General features: G+C 40.7%; 1 protein-coding gene across 5 annotated transcripts in view; it reads right to left on the bottom strand.

Annotated features, from left to right (window-relative positions):
- TASP1 (taspase 1) overlaps positions 1–23,104 on the bottom strand; it is a 167,191-nt gene that overhangs the window by 77,824 nt on the left and 66,263 nt on the right. For 4 of the 5 annotated variants that reach the window (XR_004374991.2, XM_032789844.2, XM_075064482.1 and 1 more), the window contains exon 11: positions 970–1,080. The exons of the other annotated variant lie outside the window; for it this stretch is intronic. Coding sequence is in view for 3 of the 4 variants with exons in the window: in XM_032789844.2 (XP_032645735.1) it covers positions 970–1,080 (111 nt within the window). In the remaining variant the exon portion in view is untranslated. The remainder of the gene's footprint in view (positions 1–969; positions 1,081–23,104) is intronic. 5 annotated transcript variants of the gene reach the window in all.

Here is a 23,104-nt window from a genome sequence, read left to right as displayed (position 1 = left end):
AAAATATGTAATTAGTTGCAATTAAGAAGTTTTCCAGTAAGGCACTGCCCCTGACCACATCACCCAGAAGCAAGGTACTTGCACACTTAAGAGACACATGACCTATGCTCAACTGCTTAGGAACTTAGACAGTCCTTAGGTTTCTGAATGCTGTAAGATTAGATTACAGTGAAGCCTGACATATTACATATGTCAAAAGTCTCACTGTAATCCATGGTATCTCCTGGACTCTAGATTTATCTAGAATTGATTAAATGGTGAAAATCTGACGCTTTGGGTGACATTTGTTTTCTTACTTTACTCAAGTTTTGTACTTATATTTTTCATACATAATACATACATCAAAATAGTTAAAAATACATGACACAGAATGATTGAATAGGATCCACAATCGTAATCATTATATTAAGGGGGAAGAAAAAATATATCAGCATTTGCCTTTTCTATTTACTGTCTTCAGTGAAATCTATATTTCTTTTTCAGAAAAAAAGGTATTTAATTCACAAACCAGAATCTGTCCACACACACAGAATTTTTAATCAAAAAATAAAATGGATCTTAATTTCCACTAGGTAAAAAAAAGGGGCATGGGAAGAAGCATTTTATAGCCTCAATGATTATAAAATCACTAATTCCTAACAAACTCACTCTATACTATAGTCAATGATTCAAACTAGGAAATTCCTCCCTCCAAACTATCTGTTCCCTGGCTTTTAACATTCAATGACTTCCCAATCAAGGAATATATTTTCCTTTCCTGTATGTATTTTTCTGTGGTTTAATTTATCATTCACTAAATACATTACAACATACTACTTAATCTCTGTCTACAGCTTCAAGACCACCAAGTAGCTCCAAGAGGAATTGCAAAAAATATATCTGATTATATTTTAATGGACTGTTTTTCTTTTCAAACAGAAATGATAAACATGTATGGTTAGGCAGTTTTCTGATGAATTGTATACTTACTAATAAACTTGTTTTGCATAGTCTCTAGCAGAGCCTGGTGGGCATCTTCTGTTTGCAAAGCACGTGAACATTCTCTGGCCAGTATGGTCCTTACAAGGTGCTCTCCACAACCTATACAAATACCACCACCAAGAATGATTAGAATATAGTTACCACCTCGCAGGTACTGATAGTTCTTTTATAACCACACAGTAAAGAGCTGTATTTGATAGATGATTTCACTATTGTATTAAAAGGTTCTGACATTGGTTCCTCTGCAAGTCCAAATATCAGCAATCCAACCTGACAGTATAATTAGCTTAAAACTCCATGGTAAAGACACACAGAGAAAAGAGCAAGGATTAAATATACAGAAAGCAAACAGGTGAGGAAAAGAGTTAAGAAGAAAAGGAAAAGTATCATGGTGTATGATTACTCATCTCCCTCCAGATTCTGCAACCATAACTCACATGAGTCATCTACACACAAGTAATCATACTGGTCACTCAAGTGAATAATGATGCCATCTAGCCCTCAGATTAGAAGTTTGTAAAGCACAGATCTACCTTACATAGATATTTTCTGGTCATTACATAAATGCTAAACGTAATAATCTAAACTCAGGTGTTAGAGCCAAAAACTTCCAACTTTACCACCACCTCCCAGTATGATTTAGCCTTTCTGGCCCAGTTTTTCAATCACAACATGGGAATAAAGGAAGTTTACTTGGAATTAGGTTTTTGAAGGCACATCGTCTCTTAGGTTCTATGTTTCTTGCTACGAACTCCTCTAGCTCGCAAAATTTTGTCTTAAGGAACTGTAAGTGTTTCATGCAGACCTTTAGTCACTGCCTCAATGTATTGCAATTTACTGACAAGCAGGAAGAAAAGTTAGTTAACCTATGCTTCTGGTGTATATGTTAGTCTTTTCATCTGTTTTTTCTGCTATGGTATGCTGTATGTCTATAATGGTCCTTTAGCATGTACAGTTCAGTTCAAGTTGTATGCTGCATGTTTATTACAACTATGTTTTTTCTTGGACAGGAGACTGAATTTGTGATACTTTCTGGGCATAAGATGTTACTATCCTCTTCGCTCTTCCACAGGCTGGCAGGTTTTATTCCACTAGTCAGTGGGAGGATCAGAGACCAATGGTCTAAATAGGCCCCAATTATATCTATCTAGGGAAGCTGAAGTGGGCTATCAACTGTGCTCCAGTTAGCAAAAAAAGAAAAATAGGCCTCCAGAGAGCTAGCAAATCAGCCTAACTGAACAGCTGAGAGACGACAATGATTTAAAGTCATTTACATTTAGGTCACTAGTTATTGGCCTTGGTCGTTCGGAAACGCCACTATCAATCCTCTGATTCTACTTCTGTTTGGTATGGAGGCATCACATGTATACTTCAAGAACAAAGATTGTTACAATTAGGGTTACTATTTTGAGGCATTTATATTTTTTTCAGGCACATGAAGGTCCAAAGTTTAGTACTGAAAATCTGTTCTTAAACTCTGTATTATTTTCCCAGAATATCAATTTTTTCCATCTAAACCAGCACTCTACAAGCACACAAGAGAGACTAGCTATTCTACTCCCCAAATAATTTTCAAAAAATGCAACATCTGTAGCCACACCGGAAGAAAAACAAGCAGCACTAAATGTGCTTTGGTTAGGGCACAACTTCATTCACTTAAAATATCAGAATACCCGTTCCAGTCCAATTTAGCCAATAACCATATCCCTTCCATAACTAGTACCTGCACTAGACATCTGCCCCATTTTTGTAATTATTAAATTGAGACATTTTAACCTAACTTCCTGACTACTCCCTGAGCCAGTGGGGAAGATGAAAAATCCACCCTGCCATTCCTTTCCAGCCCCCAAGGAAAAAGGTGAGTAGCATAAATGCCCACAGTGGATCATGAAGAAACCTGGTTCCACTCTGATTCCTGGGTAGGAGGGTGGGTGTTGCCAGCCTCACTATAGGGAGATCCTCTAGGGTTACCTGGAAGGGCAGTCCCTTCTTGCCCAGTCCAGTCACTTATTGTTTCTCCCTGCTCTGTCCAAGTATACTTCCCCCTTCCTCCTCTCTGCCACCAACTGCAGAGGGATCCCCTCCTCTTCTTCCAGCTAGCGGGACAAAGGACCCACTACATACAGTTCCAGTGAGGGCGCTGTTCATTGCCAGATTATGGCAACCTTACTTTGGCTTCCTGGTATTCCTATGGTTTTTATTAAGTATTTAAAACAATCCCATTAACCTAAAAATGAAAGAGATCTACTGTACAGGTCTTTGGAAAAAAGAGTCTACTGTGTGTCTCCTCAGACTGCTAGAGTTAAAAATGTTATGCCTACATTTATCTATTTACATGATGTCACACATATCTGGAAATTGTGATTTTTAAAACAGGTGCTTAGCGTGTCTGGTTCAAGCATCTGCAAATAAAGTACAGTTAATATTTTGTCATTAAAAATATGAGGATACTGTTTCTTACTTTCTATATGCAATAAAATGCAATTTTATCTGTTGATTCATTTTGGAAAGAAGCTCTAAAAGCTTTTCCTCTCTACTATCACAACTTTAGACTTTGTACCTTGAGTGCAAAACTAATGACAGAAATTGGACTGACAGCTTACCTTTTTATAAACTAGTCAAAATGCTCAATTTCTGTGGTTCTTCCCATAAACTCCAAGGCTTCTAAAGCTTTGCTGCTACAAAGCCCATGTGTAATTCCAACGCAAAAGGCTTCTGCTTCAGAGCTTAAAACTCTGGCTTTAGCAAGATGCTCTTCTCTCAATGGTTCAGAGAAGTAAGTCTATCATCTCATAAGCTCAAATAAGATAACCTACATTAATGGTATTTTACAAACTGAGAAAACAGCTTCATTGAAATAAATGGGTGGGGTAATGGTAAGGGCTAATAAAAGAGATATCTTAAATCAGGGTCAAATTAACCTTTTGCGGGCCCCGCCTTCCTGCTCTGTCCTGAGGCCCCATCACCACTCAGCTTCTTTCCCCTGAAGCCCTGCCTGCTGCTTGCACAGGGAAGGGGGGAGTGAGGCAGAGAGAGGACAGAGAAGAGCAAGCATTGGGCAGAGCCTCGAGGGGAAGAGGCCAAGCAGGGGCAGGTCCATGGTCTGGGCACCAGGGCCCCTTCTTAGTGTGGGGCCTGGTGCCATTATAAACCCAGTACTGACACAAATCACCAGTCGAATGAATTAACTGTTGATAGTGCGTCAGGATTTCTTTTTTAATTAAGGGCATGAATATTCTTATTATTCTACAGTATTTAAAATATTGCACTTACTACAAGTTACAATTGTTGCTTTGACTCTTCAATAGGTAGCATAAATTAATGGATTGAGCACCAGGCTTGGAGCCAGAAACTATTGAGTTTTATTCCCAGCACTGCTATTAACTTGATCTGGTCACGGGTAAATCATTTTTTAGAGACCAATCCAAAACATGCTGAAGTAAATGGAAAGACTCCCACTGACTTCACAGGTCCTGACCTCTGTGCTTCAGTGTCCTCATTATCTCTGCTGGAGGTAATTAGTACTTCATATTTTCTAAGCACGTAAAAAGAATAACCCGAGTATTTTCTCTATATTTGTATGAAGCTCATAATACCCATTGAGACCAAAGGCTAATACGCCAGAAAAACAAACAGCTCAAGCATGGGGAAGGGCAATAATCAATGGTACTCTCCCAAACTCAGGCTACAACCTGAGTTCTGCAATGCTAAAGTAAGATATAACTTAAAATATAATGTGCAGACTTTCATGTGATCAGTGAAAATGTTAAATACTCATATTTAATGGTTAGGCTTCAGGATTCCAGATTCAGTGACTATTTCAGCCTGACTGCAGACTCTGGCAGACACCAGTGCACTGGTTTATATTTCATTCACATTTTTAGCGAGAGATTCGATTCCAAAAAGAGACTGAAAATGAAGTATTCTTACTCAACAGATCTGCTCCCTAGGAGTAAAGCAGCTATTTTTGTATACAACACTGAATACACAAATTAGCCTGAAGATCCTGAGATAAGAATAGTGTCTAGTTCACTCTGGCTTGTACATTCAAAAGACAGGCTGCAGTAATTTAAAGACACAGAGTATTTTTAAAACTTCAAAAATTTTAAAATTTAAAACAGAACAGAATGGTCTTTCCTCCATTACTCTATTGTGTGGGGCACTGTGGAAGTAACAGTGGGAGGGGTAACTTGTAGCAAATGTTAGCCTGGAAATAAGGCCTGTAACTACAGTAACCAGACAGCAAATGTGAAAAGTCGGAACAGAGGGTGGGGGGTAATAGGAGCCTATATAAGAAAAAGGCCACAAAATTGGGCCTGTCCCTACTTATTTGGGACATCTGGTCACCCTACCCGTAACTCCATTATAGTGCACAAGTCCTGGCAGCTCAGAAAGTACACGTCGCGCCAGCCTTCAAGCATGTTTCCTATAAGTGAGTCATACAGCCCCTATTCTTGGCTTCTTGTTAAGCCAAACAGACAAACTTCAGATATATTAATGCAGATTTTAAAAGATCTCAACTCATTAGGCATTACCAGCAAAACATGAAAAAGAAATTTAATATGGGAGAAACTCCACTGAGAGATATTTCAGACAATTTGATAGAAGTGTTTCCAATAAGTTTTTAAACAAACTGAAGCACTAATTTAATGGAAAGTAACTAGATTGCTTGAAAATTGAGGCATATAGGCCAGGTCCATGCTAGAAACTTTTGCTAGTATAGTAGCGTTGCTTAGGCTTGAGATTTTGTGTGTGTGACATTTCTACCTTGGCAAAAGTCCTAGTGTACATACAGATATATTGGCATATAAGTGCTTTTGCCGGTATAACTTATTTCGCTCGCCAAACCGATAAAAGCTATGCTAACAGAAGCACTTTGCTGACATAAAGTGAGTGCACTAGGAAGGTTATATACTAGTACATCTCTACTGGGAAACATTTTGTAGTGTAGACTAAGCCACAGTCTGAGAACCTCTATTTTATTAGTTTATTTGGTATTCAGAAACCATTCTATATTACCTGCAAACTCTTAACTTGGAAAGAGTGCTTGCAGAACTGGTGATAACTGTGCTTCTTCTGAACAGTATTATTTTGTTAACCTCCAACTCACTTTACTTCTAGTAGCCTCATTTCTACCTTCTATACCATGACCCAAAGCAAGTGCTAATAGGGAAGGTACTAGTCATGGCTGTTCACTTTCTAACTAAGAAGCTTGAATCCTCAGTCAGAACCTCAGATAACAGACCTGAATGTAGTCTTATCCATTTAAGAGGAAAAATATGATCCCTTGGGCAACCCAGGGGAAGTTTCACTGCTGCATGCAGTCAGTCATTCCCTTCTAGATTGACACGAGTACAAAGGCGATTCTCAAGGCAATTTCTAATGACATTTAAACCCAACTCAAGCTAGTACTGATTAGTCCTGAACAAAGTTATGTCTACCTTCTTTAAAAAGAAGTAAGTTCAGCATGATGGAAGGTCAGAATGGGGGTGGGGTGGAATTTGAGGGAGCGTCTTGAGAATTGTCGTAGCAACAGAGGAAAAAAGTCATTGGTTCGCCAATACAGTTTTCCTCAGACTACAGATAAAGAGTATGTCTACACCGCAGCTGGGAGGGTGCTTACCAGAGCAGGTAGACAGATGCTCAAGCAGAGCTAGCGCGTGAGTGCACTAAAAATAGCAGTGTAGCTGGGGTAGCACAGGTGGATAGCTCAAACTAGCTACCTGAGTACAGTCCTGGCCAGACCCCCATGGTAAGTAGTTGGGAGGCTTTTCTGAGCCACCACTCATGCTCCCCCTGGCTATACTGCCATCTTTAGCAGAGCTAACACATTTATCTACCCACATGCTCCCAGCCTCAGCATAGACGTACCCTTAGATGACTGCACTCTCTAGATCCATTGAATTTGTCTCATCTGTTTTATAAAACCAGTAGAAGCGCAGATTATAAATGAGTCAATGCAAGTTATTCTCCTAAAGTACTATGTACAACATATCCAGATATGCCCAAACTAATATGTGAGACCACATGGTAATCTAGCAGAAACCCCGAGATGGCAACCCAATTTAGAAAAGTCACCTACCTGCTGCTCTGAACACACCTGGTGCCTTTGAAAATCCCTTCGTATTCTCCCCTTCAAAACCTTCAATAGTTCTGATTTCACCTAGTTGCTCTTCTTTTGTCCCCTCCTCCTTATCCTCTGCCCAAGCCTCACTAGTCACTCACTTGTTTCCATCCCACTGCCATCTTCATGCCTCCTTTGATGTGGCAATCTACTCCTGTCCTGCTGCAATTTGTCACAGCATCACCCTCCCATAAACACAGAAGCTACATGCCCTATTCTTCTCTTCAGAGACTGTAAACAAAAAGCAAGATTTCAAAGAGTTACGGCATTCTCATGATGTATTCTTTAGTAGTCAAAACTAAATCACATTACATGATTACTGAAAACCTTGTACACATTTCACTCCATTTTTTTTTTTTTTTTTTTTTTACACTCTCATTCATCAAGGGACATCTTAAATGGAAGCCCCTATGCTGCAAACCCCTTTTATAACAGAGATTGCAACTGTACATAATTCATTGACAGAAGTTTGCTGGATCAGACTTTCAGATTGAGCTGTGGCAGAAGAGTATTATCCATGCAAATTATATTCCTGAGGGAAGTCCACACCAAAAAAATAAAAATTCTGCAAAATTCTGCACATTTTATTTGTCAATAAATAAATGTGGAGGCTCCAGCATGGCAGTGGGGAGCACAGGACACTGGCTGCATGGAGGTAGGAGATCATCCTACAGCTTCCCCCCACTCCCTCCTGGGACAGGGATATGGCGGTGAGGCTGCACCCAACCCTGAGAGCTCAAGGGCTGGGCCTGCCATAGAAACACCCTGGGATCCTGCCCTTCTGCACCAAGTGTGGGCAGACAGGCTATGCCCAGCAGGATCCAAGTGTGAAGGGGTTTAGTGGAGGAGGATCCCGGTATGGGGTGACAGGATCCTGTGTGGGGCAATCTGGGTACAAGTGGCTCAGTGAGGGATCTGGATGCACAGGGGCTTGTTGCGCAGTTCTGAGTGCAGGGGCAATGGGGCATTTTCTGAGGGAAAGTAAAGAAATTCTGCAAAGGGACATGAATTCTGTGTGTGCGCAGTGACACAAAATTCCCATGAGAGTAACATTAGTAGCCCTGAAGAAATACACACACTTAAAAATTTGCATAATTTAGAGCAAATAAAATGCAAATTAACTGTTGCTCATATGAAAAGCCTGTTATAATTGGATATGGATTGAATGTAAGAAAAATGGGTTTAAAAATGTCACGTGATATGATATACTTTAGCCTTAGCATTTTAAATACATAGGTTACATAGTACAAGGAGGCAACCCTTGAGAGCACAAGGGGAAGGAAGGGGGAAACACTTCCATGAATCCTGTCAACTTCTTAATCAACAAGAAAATCCCCTTTAAAATGTAAGGTTCCCAGAAAACAGAAAAGGCGCAAGCAGCATCCCTCACTATGAGACCATTCTAACATTGCTATGTTACTTCCCATGCCAGAAAGCCCCTGCCCAAAATGGAACTGAGATATTCTCCTGCATGTATGCAAGATACAGTACAGTATAAAAAGACATGGAAAATCCATAGGGGTGCTACAGAATGCATTTTGTCCACAGGCCACAGTTTGGGTGCCCATATTTAACAACAGTAGAAAAAAGGGGGAAAGAAACAAGATTTTGAACAGTTACTCCTGTATCCTCAACTTCCTTTGTTATTCTTCACAGAGGTTTGTTTTTCATTCACTAAACAAACTCTGGCTCTATTCTTATCTGGTGACAAATGCAATCAACCCCAATTAAGGAAAACTGAGCCCACAACTATTTGTTTATGTGTGACTAGTAGTTTGAATAATTATTTGAAATCAAATTAGAGAATATTACTAATGAATATTTTATCATTGCAAGAGGTAGTGATTTTACAATAAACTATTAAAAACCCAGAAAAACAGATGCTGCAGTAAAATGAGTGATGGAAAAGTAACTTTACTCCTCTTAGGGAAATTAGTCTGCAGCTTTTTTTTTAAAACACATTTAAGCCATACGATGCAAAAAAGTACAAATCTGAGAGTGAGTAAAGTAATCAGAAAAATCACCAAGACAAGCCCATGTGTCTCCAACTTTTTGAGTGCAAGCAGATGTTTACTAATTCAAGATTTTGATGCAACTCCTCAAAATGAGATTAACCATCTTTAAACAAGATGTATAAGATCATTATTTCCCTTGAGAATGACTTTCTTAAAGAGCTCCGACACATCAAGTTTATTCCAAAAGGCTGAGAGAGATGGAAAACTGAAAGTGGGTTATAGGACATGTGCAGCCCACTGACATTCCTGGGAAATCTGAATTTGGAGAGATCGAGGATCAACTACAAGGACAACCAACTTTCAATACTACTAGCGTACCACACATCCCCAGGGATTAACAGTGATTTTTTTTTATTATTTAGCATTCATGTCATACTATTAATAAAGCAGTAAACTTACAGAGTGTTGCTAGTAGTGCATTTGGAAATCTTTCAACACATCACATGCTAGCAGTCTGTAGGGACAGATAAGTAATGAGAAGAATATTTTCCCAATTTTAAAAGGAAACATTTGTTACTTCAGTTTTCAATATGGCAACATCTATTTTTCAACAGGAGAATTTATTATACAATACATCACCTATTCTTTGACAGGGCAAAGGTTGGGGAAAGGATTTATTATATTACTTTGGGGATGGATTACTCAGAATTTTGAGGGCTATAGAAAGTAACAAAATGGGGAAGATGATAAGTATTAGATCATGTATTATTACAGGCTTTGCACTGTCTCCTTCTCTACCCAAACCTGGAAACTATTATGTATAACAGACAAATGCAGGAGCTAAAGATGAAATAAGTGATGTGGTGGAGAATCTTCTAATCTTTTCTAGATCTTACAGTATAAATGTTTTGGGTTCAAATTTGTGTTTCACTCACCTGTAATCTAGCCATCAATATCAGCTCATTTCTGTGGAAGTTAAGTTTATGTATATTGCAATGACTCAAACCTACTTCAGCAGGTTTCCAAAATAAATAAGTAATCTTAATGTGCAACTGATTATCGTTTTCTGATAAAAAGATAAGTCTTGTTTGTGTCCTCCACTGTTTCACATTACAATACTTCTTAAGTTTATGTATTATCAGACTAAAGTAACTGTTTCTGGCACATGGAAACTTCAGGAAATTGAAGTTTACTTTAGTTCAGCATCATAATGGAAATGTAGTCAAAATAGTAACAGGTCAATTTATAGTGGGATCACCATCGATTACTCAATTTTGCAGTTTAGCAAGTATGTAAAAAGTGTGCAACTGAAAAACTGCCAATAGAGTCTATCAAAGCAGACCTTTGGGCTCCCCATTTCCGATGGAGATTTAGCAATGGCATTTAGTTTGTGGAACTAACTAGCAGAGCATGCTGTGAAGGGTCGGGGAAGCACCAGTATCACTACCCAATTATATGTATTCATGCTCTGTTTCAGGCTATAACTAAGTGCTGAGGGTAAAGCAAAAGAGCACTGCATCCTCCCACTGGCATTCCAGAAGCCTGACATTACCCACAAGGATCCCAGCACAGCACCATAATCTGACCTCTCCCTATGATTTTTGGTGTTTTTCTTAGTTCACATTCAAACACTAGTTAAGAAGTAAATTGTGGACTATAGTACAGTAGTACAGCACAGCCCTCACATCTCTTTGGGGAGAGGGGAATCCTAGTCTAGTGAAAAGCTGTTGTTGCAAAATTCAGTGGCTCTAACATTAAAACCCTTTACCAATAAAAACTGAATCACAGTATAATCCATTCATTTTCCAAACACTACTAAACCTGCGTAGCATTAATCTGTTTTCATATCCTAACTGAATTCCGCCCTCAACCTTTCACCCACAAACTTCTTGGTATTTCCCTAAGTCACAGCAAATATGGAAGGCTCAAGACTTGTCATATTCCCCTGAGTCACTGTTAGCAGAGTTAGCACTGCCTCTGCAAGAACAGCAGCCCATAAGATAAACCTTCCACTGGGCCTGGTTAATGAAATTCAGAGGATAGTCTCTGACTAACATTTTGATATAAGTTTAGAACACTTTTTAAGTTAGAAATTTGCTAAAGATGAGAAGTGTTTAGTTTCTCCCTACATCCATTCACTCTCCTACCTGGAGAGATTCCTTCTTTCAACCACATCTAGTCCCCACACTAAAGTCTCATGATCTAGCCAACATGCACTTATTTTTTGCTGCCTTCTTAGCTTTCCTCATTGCAACCTTGTATTTCCTGATTTGGAGAACTGAGACAACTCTTAGATAGATATTTATGGTTGGGACCACTCTACGTGAGGTCCCTCATGGTTACAGACCTCGAGGACTCACCACAGTGATCCAAGTGTGAGGACTAACAGAGATGTTGCCTAGAGCATAACTCTCTTACTCACATATGGCAACACTGGTTAGTGACCTAGACATTTCTGCCTCTCCCTATTGTTAACTGTTATGATTTTTATCATCATGAGCCTTGCAATAAGCTTTTTTCTTAAAGCTCTAACTCCTGGACTCATGTGATTAGGAGAGAATCTCTGCTTGCCTTTAAAAAAAATTTCCAGTTGTGGAGAAAAGCTTGAAAATGTGACCACCTAAAGGCTCCCACAGATACTGAGCAGAAATAGGGCCCAGTGACAAATGAGCGAACAAGGCAGGAGTTCACGTGTCAGGAGAGTGGTTATAAGAAATTACGCTCCAAGAGCATCCACTAGTCGACAGTGTCTTTGTTTTGCCTTAAAAACACTAAATAAACAAGACTGATAGGCTTGAGGCTTGAATGAATGCCTTTTAAAGTTTGCCCAATCCCAATTAATAAAGCTATGTGTCATATGCAAATCTGAGAGCTTTCTAACCCCCTTCTGAAAAGCCTCTTATGCTTGAAGATCATTTGGAAAGTATCAAAGGTGATTGTGTGACACAGGAAGTGCCTTGGATTATCCTATAATATTATTTTTAAAAGGGAGTTTCCCTGAAAGTAAATAGCTAGCTATACAAAGTGGGATAGAAGTTCTCACTTTTGTCAATATCTTTAATATTTATAGGTCCTGAGAAAGCAAAACACCTTTCCCTCATTTTTGTAGAACTCTGAAATTCTTTCTAGATTCTTAAACAGACCCCATCTAGACGTCCCTGTGAACCTATGACCTCATTATGTTGTTTTTCGTATTCGCTCCCCCTGGAATAGTCAGTTTGTCATTTATGTATCAAGATATAAACTAAAAATAATCTGTTCAAACCCTTTAGAGATTTGAATTAAGAAAGTCTGACTCATTTCTGTAAGCTTTGGTATATATCTGCTATTATATTTAGATCTTGGGATACCTACAATATTAGAATATTCTTCTTCATTGTTAGTGGCTGCAGATGTCAATGTTTACTGTTAAACTGAAAGTCCATGGGGTTTCTTATTTAAGATTTGGGTGTAGTAAGACTCTGTGGACAGACTGACATGGCTTTGTCTTAGAAGATATTGCACTCATTCTAATGGTCAGACATGGGATTTTTACAGTAAAAATAAGACACGTAACCTGGCGTTTTGGTTTCTGCTATGTACATAACCCTATCTTGTTGAATACACATAGTATATTTTACAGCTTGATTTTCACATCTAAAAGATTGCATTCACTGTGATTATTAATGCAGACTTCTCTTTCCCCATCTTCCAAAGGCACTTCTGTTACAATAATCTCTGCTAGGCAGACTTAACTCAGATCCCATAAGAACCACAATGGCAGTCATGTGGGAGACCTGTGCAAGTACTGTTCTTTATGGCAGGAAAGTTAACTAAGCAGCCTTGCAGTACCACAAATCTGTGACACTAGTTTTCTGTAACCAATAAAACATACATTCCACATATGTTTAAGCATTTCTTGGGGTTTATTTTTTTCCAGATACATATGGATTTTCCTGTTTCCCTTTTCATTAGCATTCCATCTTTTAAACATTCTGCTACAGACACAAATGGAAATTAATTAAGAAAGATTTTCAAAAGTTTACAATAATGGCAAATACTAGAATTGATTGAGACAATACTGAAGACAATAAATATAACATAGTAATGCAATAAAACCAGGCTCTACATCCTGAACACCCATGTAGGCTGACCTATCATGACAACTGAATTGTGCCTGCTTCTTTCAATCTTACTTCTAAAGAGAAATTAATATTATTACCTTCAAGATGAAACCTGCTAGTTTTAGCAATGAATGGCCATGACTTTCTACTTTGTGCTTCAAGGCCAGCTTAAGTTTATGGTATTAAAAGCTGTCATGCAAACTACATTTGAATGATTTTATCAATTGGCAGTGAATGAAAAATTAATCTTTTTTATAACTTCCTTTATAAATTTTAAATTATTACATTTAATCTCAAAGCACAAATTACTAAATTCACAAGAACATGCAATTATATTTCCAAAACTCTATAACTGGCCACACTCTTTAGTGATTTACAGGCATGTAATGCCACTGGATTTCATTAGAATTTCACATATAAATGAGGGCAAAATTCCCATTCTGAATCTATTTTTTTTTTCCAGCAAAGAGTATCTCCTATCATTCCTGAAGTGGAATATACACATCTGCTGATAGAGGTCCTGTCTGGAGCAAGAGGAAAATATAGTCCTTAAAATAAAAATATTAATAAAAAAAATCCACAATGAGAAAAAGTTAACACAACCCTCAAACCTCTCTGGGGAGAGCAATGAAATTAGCAGTCATAACATCCACCTCCATAAGCAGAAGTAGCTAGGTCAACAGAAGAATCTTACCCACGTCAACCACAGAGGCTAAGTTGGCTTAACTACAGTAGACCTCAGAGTTACAAACACCTTGGGAATGGAAGTTGTTCGTAACTCTGAAATGTGTGTAACTGTGAACAAAATGTTATGGTTGTTCTTTCAAAAATTTACAACTGAACATTGACTGAACAGTTTTGAAACTTTACTATGCAAAGAAAAATGCTGCTTTTAATCATCTTAACGTAATTGAAACAAGCCCAGAAACAGTTTCCTTACCTTGTCAAATCTTTTTTAAAAACTTTCCCTTAATTTTTTTAGTAGTTTACATTTAACACAGCACTGTACTGTATTGCTTTTTTGTGTGTCTCTCTCTCTCTGCTGCTACCTGATTGTGTACTTCTGGTTCCAAATGAGGTATGTGATTGACTGGTTAGTTCATAACTCTGAGTTTCTACTGTACATAACTAGGTCAATCTAAACTTGAAGGGCAGACCTGGGTTTTGGTGCTCCCTAAGGACAGCAGGCTACAAGCCAATAAAGCTACTCACTCTGGCATTGTCTCTTCATCATCCGTTAAGTGCAAGCTGTTAGGTAGCTATCAGAAAGGGCCTCCTCCATCTTACCCTAAGTGGGACAGATCCCAAGGGTCAAATATCCACTCCTATTTATATTGGACACCATGAGTGTGTGGATCTACATCCAGAATTAATCACCAAAGATCATACACATTTTTCACACATCCACTTTAATATTCCAAGAAATATAAACTGAAGGGTGGAGAGAAACAAACGTATCAAGCCTTCATGAACTAACAAATACAAGTGAACACAAAATTTTCAAAAGGATAATTATTGTGCAGAAGGTTAAATATTTGCTCATTCATACATGTTAAGTATTTTAGTACATGCCAAATTATGTTAGCTATGCACAAAGAACAAACTGGCAGACAACTGAGGAAATTTTGGACAAATCAGCCACAGCCACTTACACAATGAGGCCATGAACTGTATTGTCTATCCATTAAGCTGCTCCAAGCAACTGATTATTAGCTGCTTGCCTAATGTGACTGTTAACGCCTACACTCTTAAGAAGCCTTGTTAAGGGTTCATCCGCTGTTCCTATTAACTTAACGGCAACAAATGAAGCCAATGTACTCCAGTGGCATAATGTTGGAGTAGAGCAAATACTATGGAATAGCTGTTACAGAGAGGTCTGAAATGTTGCACTTATAGCAATTTCAATGGCTTTGCTGAGAGAACGGCTAGGCCACATAAGCATGGTCTTTGAAAACTCGTGGCAAATGGGGGAGGTCCCAGATGACTGGAAAAAGGTTAATGTTGCGCCTGTCTTTAAAAAAAACACAAGGAGGATTCAGGGAACTACAGGCCAGTCAGTCTCACCTCAGTCCCTGGAAAAATCATGGAGCAGGTCCTCAAGGCATCAATTCTGAGGCACTTCGAGGAGAGGAAAGTGATCAGGAACAGTCAGCGTGGGCAAGTCGTGCCTGACTAACTTAATTGCCTTCTATCATGAGATAATTGGCTCTGTGGATGAGGGCAAAGCAGTGGATACGTTATTCCTTGACTTTAGCAAAGCTTTTGATACCATTTCCCACAGTATTCTTGCCAGCAAGTTAAAGAAACATGGGCTGGATGAATGGACTATAAGGTGGATAGAAAACTGGCTAGATCATCGGGCTCAACAGGCAGTGATCAATAGCTCCATGTCTAGTTGGCAGCCGGTATCAAGCAGAGTGCCCCAAAGGTTGGTCCTGAGGCCAGATTTGTTCAATATCTTCATTAATGATCTGAAGTATGGCATGGATTGCACCCTCAGCAAGTTTGCAGATGACACTAAACTAGGAGGAGTGGTAGACACGCTGGAGGGTAGGAATAGGATACAGAGGGACCTAGACAAACTAGAGGATTGGGCCAAAAGAAATCTGATGAGGTTCAAAGAGGACAAGTGCAGAGTCCTGCAATTAGAAAGGAAGAATCCCATGCACTGCTACAGACTAGGGACCAAGTGGCTAGGCAGCAGTTCTGCAGAAAAGGACCTGGGGTTACAGTGGATGAGAAGCTGGATATGACTTAACAGTGTGCCCTTGTTGCCAAGAAGGCTAATGGGGCATTTTGGGCTGTATAAGTAGGAGCATTGCCAGCAGATCGAGGGACATGATCTTTCCCCTCTATTCGGCATTGGTGAGGCCTCATCTGGAGTAATGTGTCCAGTTTTGGGCCCCACTCTACAAGAAGGATGTGGAAAAATTGGAAAGAGTCCAGCAGAGGACAACAAAAATGATTAGGGGGCTGGAGTACACGACTTATGAGAAGAAGCTGAGGGAACTGGGATTATTTAGTCTGCAGAAGAGAAGAATGAGGGGGGATTTATAGCTGCTTCCAACTACCTGAAAGACTACCATCCAAAGAGGATGGATCTAGACTGTTCTCAGTGGTAGCAGATGACAGAACAAGGAGTAATAGTCTCAAGTTGCAGTGGGGGAGGTTTAGGTGGGATATTAGGAAATACTATTTCACTAGGAGGGTGGTGAAGCACTGGAATGGGTTACCTAGAGAGGTGGCGGAATCTCCTTCCTTAGAGGTTTTTAAGGTCAGGCTTGACAAAGCCCTGACTGGGACGATTTAGTTGGGGATTGGTCCTGCTTTGAGCAGGGGTTGGACTAGATGACCTCCTGAGGTCCCTCCCAACCCTGATAGTCTATGATTCTATGATCACTTGCAAGCAATAAGTGTCTCAGTTTCTTCAGAATAGCTTGCTAAAATACATTCTCTGTAGTGGGTGAATGATTAGTTATTATCCCATGTACAACTCTCACATAAATCAATTATAGGTTTTCAAAATTCAGTCACCATCTTTGACTTGCAGTTATTAAACCTGGTATGACTTTAAAGTGCATACAAATTTGAAGTTACTAATTTCCTATGACAAGCATTTGATCTGCTGCACCAAACAATAACTGTTACTGTACCTCACTGATCAGTTTATATTAACCTTTAATACTTATGCATTGCTACTAATTTAAGCTTCATGTTAGAAACTAGGAATTATACTACAGTCTTTTCTATGCAAAAGAACTATATAGTAGAATTCTAATGCCTGAAATCACCACAAGAGTATAAAAAACCCAGCAAAGCATAAGATGAACAACCCATATTATGTGAGCTCTGTATCTTACAATAATCTTCTGTCGATGGAACCAAGATGGCACAGCAAAGGAAGGCCTTCTGCAACACAAGGGCCTCTGAACAGCGTGTCAGAAAGAAATTGTTTTTCTACTTCTTTTGATGGGTTATGCTTTCAAGTCAGGAAATTAGAAACAGGTGTGCCAGAGGGCACACACACATCCATGCACCACACTGAAAAACACTCGTTTTCAATTTTCAGACATGAAAGAGACTCCTGTTGAATGGAAGGAAAAATGAAAATCCAGCTGTTTCTGGAAGCCATATGCAGAGGGCTTAGAGCGCTTTGACAAGTTGCCTAATTCTGTCTAGCTATTGTAAGGTACTGTACCTCTGTAGGAAAGTGTAGGAACTTGTTTTAAAGGAAGACTTCAGAATGGAAAATTATACTATTGTGTGTATACCTACAGTCCACCCCACTGCAAATGATGATTATTCTCTTTTCAGAAGCTATTTAGAGACAGACATTTTTTTTTATTATCTGTTTCATATGCCAGAGCCTAGAACCCTTATGCTTCATCCACTTAATTTCATTCTTATTTTTAAAAGTTTGAATACTAATGCCTAGAGAACAAGTTAGTTGATGTGCTGAAATGTTATTAACAAAATCTATCATCTTCACTTTATTTCCAAAAGTGACGAGTAGTTATGTACAATGGAAATATACAGTACTTGGGCTTTATTTTTAAAAACTCTGGTTGTCACTACCAGCATTTCTAGAAAAAGCTGAAGAACCAATATGCCAATGAAGTTTTAAAAAACAGATGTTGAATGAGTAGTACACTAATACACTAAACACAAAAATACATTAAAGGAACATTACAGTCGCAAAATCTAGCATTCAAACATTAGGAAATGCCAGAATTAATGTTGCCTCTACAACCTCAATTCAATCCCCTTATGTATTATGATACAGTTTTTGTTAATTGTACTCCAGTCAGCCTGCTTCCTCCTCCTGTTTGCACCCCAACAGAAGGAGCTTTGAGAATGAAAGGAAAGCCTCTCTAACCTCAGTTCCTCTGCTCAGCACCAGAGTCTCCCTGGCTGCCATAAAAAGGAATTACAGGGAATGCCTTCTCAGCTCTTGTGGCCTGGGATGGACCATTCTCAGGGCAGGTCTACACTACAGTCCCCCCTCTCCCCAAGTGAGGCAAGTTTTGTGCTGTCCCCCAATACAGTTTCCGCTTCTCACCGAGGTGGAGTAATTATGCTGACAGGAAAGTGCTCTCCTGTTGGCATAGCATGTCTTCACCAGACGTGCAGCTGCGCTGATAAAGCACTGTAGTATAGACTTGCCTTTAGTAAAGATCTTCACCAAATTTAGCTGCCAAACTAAGAAATCTCTACTAAGAGCGTGTGAAGGAGATTCTCAGAAAATTGTAACAGCCAAGTTTGGGCAGGTTTCACAGGGATGAAAGAAGGCACATCTCGCACCAGGGCAACCCCTTGCCAAATCTGAAGTGCCTTCTTCAAAACACAGTAGCACTAGAGCATTTGCACAAGGCAGTTGTAGGAATTCAATGTGGCAAAATAATCTCTTTTCCTCCCCAACACTGTTCTGAGGAACAGCTGAACAGATTTTACTTAATTTTTTGGAAAAGTTCAATCTGAATCAGATACCTGCATAGAAAGTTTCAGCCCAAATAGCTACGTTTGGAAGAGTTATGGATACTGAAAACAGCATCTTATAATGGAAAGTATCAGGCAATCTCAACAATAGGAACCACTGCCTGCACTGCCTATAATACCCACCTTAATTTCATTTTCAAGACAATTGTTAGAAAGAACCAAAGTTTAAAATGTATAGAGCCATTTTTTATTAAACCATTTCAGCAGCTAATTTCAGCAGAGTTAAGTAGGAAAAAGCGTTACAGCTCAGCATAGATATTCAGCCAAACTTTTCTAGAAAAAAATATAACTTGCTAAGTGATATCACTTTTGTCCTATCAGCCCTAAGAAGTTAGGTAAATTGCTCTGTGGTTTACAAACCATCCAACTGTAAATTAACATTCTCCTCTTCCACCAAAGGATAAGTTTATCTGTTGCAAAAGTTTAAGTTTTAATTCATGTTATGATTTTAATCTCATTTTACATTCTTGTTCAAAGCAAATTGCGTCAGGTGGTCTGAACAGGAACAAGGTTAAATCTATTCATTCCTGTCCTGGAAAATCGATGGACAATGCCCGTTTATCATCACCAAGCCCTATGAAAGTTATGTACTTCTTTAGAGATAAACTAGTGAGAAGGAGTCCGCATTTATTTGTTCATAATACATTGTTAAATGAAGTGCAATTTAAATTCCAAGTGCCCAGATCCATCCACTGGTGGCATCCAACTACCACCAAGTACTTTTCCAAGACACACCCACCTAGCATGAACTTTCCTGAAGGCAGTTCAACCCCAGCGCTATGACTAGCATGTGCCAAAACTGATCTTCTACGCCATTTCGCCATCTGCTTTCTACAATCTACAGTAAAAGCTTCTTTAACCGGCATGCTGGAGAAACCAGGGGTGCTGGTAAATAAAAATGCAAGTTAACTCAGAGGAAGGGGTTTGGAGTGCGGAGGAGGGAGGCAGGGGCATGGGAGGGGCTGCGGGGCAGGGGCTCTGGGAGGGAGTTTGGGTCCAGAAGGAGCCTTGGGGCCTGGGTTGGGGCATGGGAGGGGGCTTAGGGTGCTGGATGGGGGGGGGTTCACTCATCTCTGGCAGCTTCCCGCAAGCGGCTCCCCATCCCTGCTGCTCCTGACGGAGGCACAGCCAGCCGGCTCTGCAAACAGGCAGACATGCTGTCTCCATCTGCAGGCGACACTCCCTCCCTGCCCCCGCAGCTCCCACTGGCCACAGTTCCCAGCCAACAGGGACAGAGGCAGTGTGCTGAAGAGCTCCCTGGCCACGCCTCTGCAAGCAACAGCAGGGATGGGGAGCTGCTTGTGGGGAGCCACCAGAGATGAGCACCCCCCCATCTGGCACCCTGATCCCGTCCCACTCTCCAGCCTCCTGCCGTCCCCACACCAACCGCACTATAAACCGGATTTTCAGTGCAGATCAGAAATGCCAGTTTATAGAACTTGTCAGTTGCTGAAGTGCAAGATAAAAGAGCTTTTATTTATAGCATTTCCAATCTTACAAATAATCTTTGTCTGCTACTAACTTCACCTTCCACAGCCAGTGACCAGTTCCTATCTGGGAGACCTCAGGAAGGTGGCGTGTGCAGATTCCACAAAGGTATCCTTGAGAGCAACCTGCTTCTCAAGTATGAGAGAATCTGTCTGCAGGCAAATTTTTCAGAGCATGGCGGTACTGCAGAAAACCTGGAGCTGAACAGTCTTCCACCAAGAAGCCCAGTTTGACATTACAGTAGGGTTGCCAACTTTCTACTTGCACAACCGAACATCCTTGCCCTTCCCCTTCTCTGAGAATCCAACTCCACTCACTCCAGCGCCCCTCCCCCCCGCCCTCTGTCGCTTGCTCTCCCCCTCACTCACTCACTTTCACTGGGCTGGGGTAGGGGGTTGGGGTGCGGAAGGAGATGAGGGCTCCCGCTGGGGATGCGGGCTCTCAGGTGGGGCTGGGGATGAGGGGATTGGGGTGCAGGAAGGGGCTTTGGTCAAGCAGTTTGGAGTATGGGAGTGGGCTCAGAGCTGGGTGTTTAGGTGCGTGAGGGGGTGCAGGTTCCGGCTGGGAGCATGGGCTCTAGAGTGAGGCTGTGCATGAGAGGTTTGGAGTGCAGGACGGGACTCTGGGCTTGGGTCGAGGGGTTTGGAGTATGGGAGGAGACTCAGGGCTGGGGTAGGGAATTGGGGTGCGGGCTCTGAGAGGGAATTTGGGTATGGAAGGGGGTTCTGACCTGGGGCGGGGGGTTGGGGTGCAGGTGGGGGTGCAGAGTCTGGGAGGGAGTTAAGGTGCGGGAGAGGGTTCCAATCTGGGGCAGAGGGTTCGGGATGCGGGCTCCAGTCAGGTGGCACTTACCTCAGATGGCTCCCACTCAGTGGCGCAGCGGCGCTAAGGCAGGCTCCCTGCTGCTCCCAGTAGTGGCCGGCATGTCCAGCCCACAGGCAGAGGCGGGCTAAGCAGCTCTGCGCGGTGCACGCTGCCCCCCCCCCACAGCTCCCACTGGTCGGGAACCATAGCCAATGGGAGCTGCAGAACTGGTGCTGGGGGCAGGGGCAGCACACAGAGCTTCCCTGATCGCACATGCACCGGCCGCTTCCAGGAGTCATGTGGAGCCAGAGAGGGAGCCTGCCTTAACCCTGCTGCGCCACCCACCAGACTTTTAACAGCCCTATGAGTGGTGCTGACCAGAGCTGCCAGGGTCCCTTTTTTGACCAGGCATTACAGTGAAGCAGAGTCTTTTCTACATATAGCCTCTTGGTTCTCCAGATAAGAAAAGGAGATTGTTTCAGCTCTTTGGAACACCGATGGTGCACCTGCCATGAACCAGTGCCCTCAAGATCTCACCTCAGTCAGTGCGCTCCAGCCCTCATGTCATCTGGATCACTTCATAAACCGGGCTTGTTCAGACATGCTCTCTAATATAGCCAAATATGCAAGATCACACATTTAGGAACAAAGAAGGTATATAAGACCTAATGTCAGAGTATTTCAGAATTCAGTTACTATAAAGGTCTTGAGAGTCATAGTGGATAACCAGTTGAACACAAGCTCCCAGCACAATCCTGTGGCTCAGAGATTTAACACAATTCTTGGATGTACAAATACGGGGATATCAAGTAGGAACAGGAAGGTAGAGAATAACATTGCCTAGACTACTACTGGAATATTGTGTTTAGCATTCATGTTTCCCCCTTTTATAAGATGTTGAAAAATTAGAAAAATAGTATAAACACAGCCACAAGAATGATCAGAAGTCTGGAAAGACTCATTGAGATTTAAGAAACTCGATCTAGTTTATCCAAGAGAAGGTTAAGAGGTGACTTGATCATAGTCTGTAAGTACCAACAGGGGAGAACATTCTGATAGAGGGCTCTTCATAATCTAGCAAAGGCACAACAAGTTTCAATGGCTGAAAGTTGAAACTAGACAAGCTTGAAATAGAAATAAGGCAAAAAAAACCAAAAAACAACCACACAACTTAACAGCAAGAATAATTAACCATTCAAAAATTAGCAAGCAATGTGCTGGTTCTCCACTACTTGAAGTCTTCAAAACAAGACTTGATGACTTTCTGGAAGATATGTTCCAGAAGTTAGTGACTCCAGACAGGAATTACTGGGTGAAATTCTATGGCCTGTGTTATATGGGAGGTCAGATGAGGTTATCATAATGATCCCTTCTGGTCAGAAAATATTATTCAAAAACGTAAAAGCTCTACACTTACCTGCCCTAGATCTTATCTTAGATTATTTTTTCATTACAAGTGACTGTCACTTATGCAGTTCACCTTAGTTTCTGATTGATTTTGACAGTTACAAGATAGATATTTTCATATAGACACAATTTTTGTAACATATTAGGCATAACAGAGATTCTTTCTTTATATAATATATGCAAGTTTTCACTTTATGTAGTGATGCAACAAAGGGAAGAAATATAAAAGATCTAATATATTTTTTAAAGGCATTCAGTCTGGGACACAGACACTAAAATGCTTTCATAACTGGATTGTTACCCAAGTGATTAGCCAATATTCAGGGTTTTGCAGGGTTTTTCTGTTAGGAGGAGAAATTGATGGAGTCAGAATATCCTTGGTGCAAGACTGTTTACAAATTACATATGCAGAGTCCTGTTTTGCTGAACACAGTAGGAATCAAACAGCAGAAATCAGCTTTTGTTCACAGTGCCAACCCTCTTTCCATTTGACACTCTGCCCAAAAAGCTCTACCTCAGGCCGTGATAACAGCTATTTTCTTGCTGGCTGCTTCTGCCCACAAACATATACTCCTCCACCAAACAATACCCAGACTCATGTGTTTGCACTTAGCCTCCAGAAAAACCCTTTAGCCCCCATAGCTCAGCTTCTGACTGGCCTTGCATGTGCCATGTGTTTTGGGCAGTGGCTCCTATTATTTCAGGTATCTTTTTCCAAAAAGGAGCTTAACTGCTTCTTACTCTTA

The sequence above is a fragment of the Chelonoidis abingdonii genome, chromosome 3 (genome assembly GCF_003597395.2).
Source record: "Chelonoidis abingdonii isolate Lonesome George chromosome 3, CheloAbing_2.0, whole genome shotgun sequence".
NCBI classification, from domain to species: Eukaryota; Metazoa; Chordata; order Testudines; family Testudinidae; genus Chelonoidis; species Chelonoidis abingdonii.
Note: the sequence above shows the minus strand (reverse complement) of the source record. Positions and strands in the feature narration are given on the sequence as shown.